The sequence below is a fragment of the Propithecus coquereli genome, unplaced genomic scaffold (genome assembly GCF_000956105.1).
Source record: "Propithecus coquereli isolate 6110/MARCELLA unplaced genomic scaffold, Pcoq_1.0 Scaffold25, whole genome shotgun sequence".
Lineage (NCBI taxonomy): Eukaryota > Metazoa > Chordata > Mammalia > Primates > Indriidae > Propithecus > Propithecus coquereli.
The window spans coordinates 3,525,025-3,530,716 of record NW_012148063.1 but is presented as its reverse complement, the minus strand read 5'-3'; the positions used below and the strand labels follow the sequence as shown (position 1 = coordinate 3,530,716).

The window sequence follows — 5,692 nt, the reverse complement described above, 5'->3', positions numbered from 1 at the left end:
GGATGCCTGAAACTATGGTTAGTACTGAACCCTATATATGCTATGTTTTTTTCTGTATGTGTATACATACCTATGATAAAGTCTAATTTGTAAATTAGGCACAGTAAGAGATTAACAACAGTAATAATGAAATAGGAAAATTATATATATTGTAAAAAAAAGTATGTGAATGTAGTGTCTTTCTCCCTCTCTGTCTCTCAAATGCTGTACTGCAGTCATCTTTTTTCAGTTGATCACAGGTAACTGAAATCGTGGAAAGCTACACTGTGGATATGGGGGGGACTACTGTACTTTAAAATACAGTACATATCATATAAAATATATGCCAAAATATACTAAATATATACCAAAATGTTAACAAATTTAATTCTTGAGACTATGACAAAAATTTTAAATGTCATCTAAATGCCTCAAAAAAACATGATTTTGAGATTTTGGTTTATTAAATAATTCTCTCAGGGTTCCTTATAAATGTTAAGTTCCCCTAATATTCTATAAATATTAAGTTGATTTATATGCAAGTTTAAACAGATAGTATAAATCAGGAAAAACCTGACACACCAGTTTTTGTAGGTTCATTATATTTATGTCTCTCAGGATTAAAAAAAAAATCAGCTTTCTAAATTTTAGGAAGAATTACATATAAATATAAAATCTGATTTTATTTTTCTCTTCGAGTTACATTTTCTTCATTTATCTAATGCTGGACAAATTCTACACTGTCAAATAATTTATTATATGAAAAATCATCTGCAAAGTATGAGTAGAATATTTAGACAATAAATCTACATTAAAGCATGAACATACCTGGAGTATTGCTCATAGCAGCAGTAGTACTGGCCAAAACAGGTGTGACAACTGGAGGAGGAATCCCTGCTGCCATATCCAAAAGAGGCTGAATAATCTCGCTCTTAAATACATTATTCTTCTGCCACAAGTTTAATACTCTCACTATTTTACTCTAGAGGGAAAAAAGAAAAACATCATCTTATTTTTTGCTTTCAAAACCTTAGCAAAGCCATCTTCATAGAGGCTATTAAGGAACTGGATGGAAAAGAGGAATTAAAACACTTCCATGCTACTTTCTACCCTGAAATTCTGTTTTCTATCATTTTGCATTTGCTAGCCATAACTCTCTTAGGAAAAAAATGTTAATTCTGATATACAAGATAAATGAAAGCTACATTTACTTGAAGACAAAGATGACAACTAGGCTTCCTCTTCTATGTCAATTCTAATGAGATGGATGGCATCATTGGCTGGAGAACTATCTTAAGGATTCTGAAGCAGAGTTGAGAATTCATCTCAGTACTACTAGAGTTGTATTTCCAGTTGATTTTAACTTTGTCTCATACAACGTCTACCTTTTGAACAAATAAGTAATTTCACGACAAAGTCTTTATCTAATGTGACTTTTAAAATTTTCATTTTACCAAACTACTTAAGGGGAGAGCATTTCCTCATATAAGAATTTAACCAAATTACTTCCTTTCTAAGCATATTGCCAGAAATTCTAATTCCCTACTGGTACTATAAACCAGAGACAGACAAACTTCTCTACAAATAGAATCTGAAGCATATCCATCTCTCTTCTCTCTTCATTGTGTCTTTTCCTTATTGTTTACTACTCCCTCTCTGCTGTTGTAGAATGTCAGTGCCATACTGGTATTACTTAATCTGGCTCTCAGAATGATAAATAATGCTCTACATTATTTCATTTCTCACAATAATGAGTCCTCTACCACTCTGTGAAGAAAAAAAACATTTAAAAACCTGCTTTCTACTGGCAAGTAGACTTGGCATCACTGAACCATCTCAGTGATTTTCCTTCAGCTGCAGCATTGCATTCAATTTAATCTACCCAATAAAGAGTCTCAACATTGCTCACCCCAAACCCCACTCCAATCCCTTTACTACCAAATATATCAACTTTCTGTTTTAGTCTCACCCTTTCTGGATTATTTAAATATTCGGAATACTCTGTATTTTTGATAAATTTCCAGTCAGTCATGTAATATTTATGGTAGCTGCTATAAAATTCAAGAAATATACACTATCTAGATAACCTTTCTGATTACCTTGGTCTCAGGCTGTGTCAATAAATTAAAAATAAATAAACCTTAGTGTCCCCATTTATAAAATAAGACTATATATGAAGGATTCTCTCCACCTTTTTCTCAATCTCAAATTGTGTCAAACTGTTTAGGCTGGCTAGTATCTTAAATGCCCTAACCACTTGCAAATTTTGATCATCATGGGACAGAAATGTGCCTTATTTACTAGTTATAGCTCTTCTTACAGCAACACTATGAAGCACTGCTATTTAATTACTTATACTCTAATCCTGGTCCAAAACAGATTTCATACGAAATTTTATTTAGTTGTGAAATTCTGTTTAATTGCTGCCTGTCTCTTCCATTATAGTCTGTGTATTGTAAACTTAAAAAGACTGAGTATTACTGACTTCTATTTCTTGGGTCATTCTGAAATCTAATAACATAATTAGTAATATTTAGGGAGAACTTCATAAGCAGAAAAATTCCTACCTAAATGTCTCCCTTGGTTGCATTAGAAGTTTTACAGACCCTGAAAGCTTCAGATTTATAGGCAGAAAAATATGCCCAACAAAGAAGAATGTCGATGTTCTACAGTATTTTGGACGAAACATCAACTGGTCCATCTATTATGTCTTGCTTCTTGAAATACAAATGTACTTAAATAACAGTCATAGTATCATGAACTCATATTGTTATTACTAAAAGCAGAATGATTGGATTACATAACTATTTTCTTGATATTGTCACCAATTTGATTCACAACTGTTTAACACAAAAGTTCTGTAAACAAGCACTAAGTACTAGTTACTACAACGGTGATGCTACTTATTTCATTAGGAAAAAAATATTTAAATGACAGAGGCTAAAATTAAATATAAAAAAGAACATTCTGTTAAATGCATATATTTTATAAGGTAAAGTAGCCACTTTCAGAATTAAGATCAGGTTCATCTTTAAATCCCTCATAATATTACACTGACCTATTTTTAAACTATGTTCAAACTACAGTAATGTACAAATTATTTCAATTGAAACATAATAAAATTATACAAAGAATGCTTCATACCTTCTGATTTGACTATTTCTCCTTTCTAAAACATGGGCACTGGCAAAGTGCCTTACATTCTTTTGCTTTATATAAAAATCTTTCAGTTTCCAAGACACTCTTCATGCACTTCAAAATTGGCCACTACCTAACAACTATTTTATTTATATATATATATATCCCCAAATAAATAATACCTCTCATTTATGACTGAGATTACAGTATTAATGTATTCTTTCCTCTTGTGGTTAAAAAAAAGAAGAAAAGCCCTATTCCATAAACCCTATTATAAATGAGATATTATACTATGAAACCTACAAATTCAAGACAGATTTATTCACTGTAATTAATAAAAATCCAAGTCTAAACTAGTGAAATTTCTAAGTCAAAGTGTTTAAAGTTACTTTAAAAAATGCTTATATAAAATTTCAAATTAGCAAGTTATTTCAGGTGGGATTCTAAGGTACCTATTTTGAAAATCAGTTAAGATAGTCACTTAAAATGAGAAGCACTCTTTTTTGCCTGCATAGAATTACCAAAATATCAAAGTAATTAAAAACAAATACTTTTTATCTTAAGAAGTATATCCAAGAATAGTTCACAAAATATACTATAACGAATTTATCTCCACATCTATACATTGTAACAAGATTTTTTGATTCGAGACTACAATATTTATTAAAAACAGTAATTATCTAATCTTGTTATATTTGAGATGAGGTGGAAGGTTTGTGGTGAGCTTTTAACTTTTGTGGTTCTTCCTTAAAGCAACCATTTAGTCTTTATCTATTCTTATCTTTTCTTAATCAACATTGCAACCAATCCTGTTAGAAAAGCACACCTAAATTTCCAAATCAGCACCTAAAATAATAACCTTCTAACATCTCAGGGCACATATCAGGATAAACAACTCTTTTTTATTCCCCTCAGGATCCAAAGCTTTCTTTTTACTTGTTATTATACAATATTCACACATTCAGATCTAATAGATCTAATAGTGTGATGTCTAGCATCAATAAAAATCCTACCATAACAAAATAATTTTGATATATGGTTATTTTCTATTGATTGCTTGGCAAATCCATTTCTCACAGACACTGAAATGTTAAATATTAGTTCAAGTCAAATAATCACAATTCTGAATTGGCTGTGTGTGTGAAGAAATGTTCAGTGTAATTCCAAAAACTTTATTGTAGCAGTTTCTTTAACATCAATTACTTCAACAAATTAAATAGTAGGAAAATCAACTTTATCTTTCTACTCTGTTTAAGAAATTCTGAGAACAAAAAGGAACACGGATATTTTAGTAATTAAACATTCAAATTTGAATTAACTAAAAGTAAATGAAAACATAAAACCATATACAGTTATGCATTGCCAAACAACGGGCATACATTTTGAGAAATGCATCGTGAAGTGACTTTGCTGTCCAGAGAATATCAGAGTATACTTAAACAAACCTAGATAGTATAGCCTACTACATACGATACAGCCTATTGCTCCTACCCTATAAACATGTACATCATGACACTGTACTGAATACTACAGGCAACTGTAACACAAGGGTGTTTGTGTATCTCAACACAAGAAAAGGTACAGTAAAAATACAGTATTATAATCTTAACAGGACCATGGTTGTACGTGTGGTCTGTTGTTGACTGAAACACTATTATGTGGCATGTGACTATATTTAGATAATCTAAAGACTAATTAAAGACAAAGAAGGTAATGTATCTCCTTTAAAAAAAAAAATAGCAGCATACCTTGTCATCCCCAGGGCAACGATATAAATTCTGGAAAGTGCTAATGATGTTATTACTAAATCTGGGCGCAAACACATCCTTTTCTTGACCAAACTGATGTCGGGATTGTCGCACAATGGAGTCAATAACATAAAGTCCAGGTACCTTGTATTCTGGTTTACACTGATGAAAAAAAGAAGAATGAGAAGGGAAGGAAATGTAAAGGTAAAATTCTTGATAGAAAAAAATCATCATAAATCTCACATAAACACAAAAACACTGCCCATGCTGAGGTAATGAATATTCAGACACTGACTATTCCAGGCCGTCAGTCTCTGGAATGGCATTTTAAACAATCTATTTTGACTACTCATTCAGTTCAACTACCAGTCACCTAAATTCTAAAACAGTACTGCATAACTGGCTTCAATGACAAAAAACAAAATGATAAATAAGGTATTGTTGTAACTTAAAAAATTTAATTATTTTAAAAAGCTACATGAAAGGAAGAAGCAAACTCAGCAAAGAGGGGCTCTAGAAAAAGCACTGTCAACATGCCTTAGACTTCATCTGAAACACGTAACAAAAGAGTTTCTATACTAATGAAAGAATACCAAACAGCAAATTATAACATTCTAAATATACCAAGAGCAAATTTTCAATTTTTTTCTCAAATACCACATCTATAAGAGGTAAGACACTACCATTTTAATTCTGGGAATCTATCCTATGAAAACATTTTCAGCTACTCCACTAGCTCAATGTTTCTCAACCATCTTATCAATTACCCATTTTGAGAAATACAAAAGTTCCCTACTTTCTCACCACAGGCTTCGCCAGCCTAGGTA

At 31.4% G+C, this 5,692-nt stretch overlaps 1 protein-coding gene across 1 annotated transcript in view; it reads right to left on the bottom strand.

Moving 5' to 3' along the window:
* Positions 1 to 5,692, bottom strand: part of LOC105812402 (T-lymphoma invasion and metastasis-inducing protein 2-like) — a 466,869-nt gene that overhangs the window by 413,784 nt on the left and 47,393 nt on the right. The window contains 2 exon segments of the mRNA XM_012646833.1: positions 808 to 961; positions 4,866 to 5,027. Of these exon segments, the coding sequence (XP_012502287.1) occupies positions 808 to 961; positions 4,866 to 5,027 (316 nt within the window).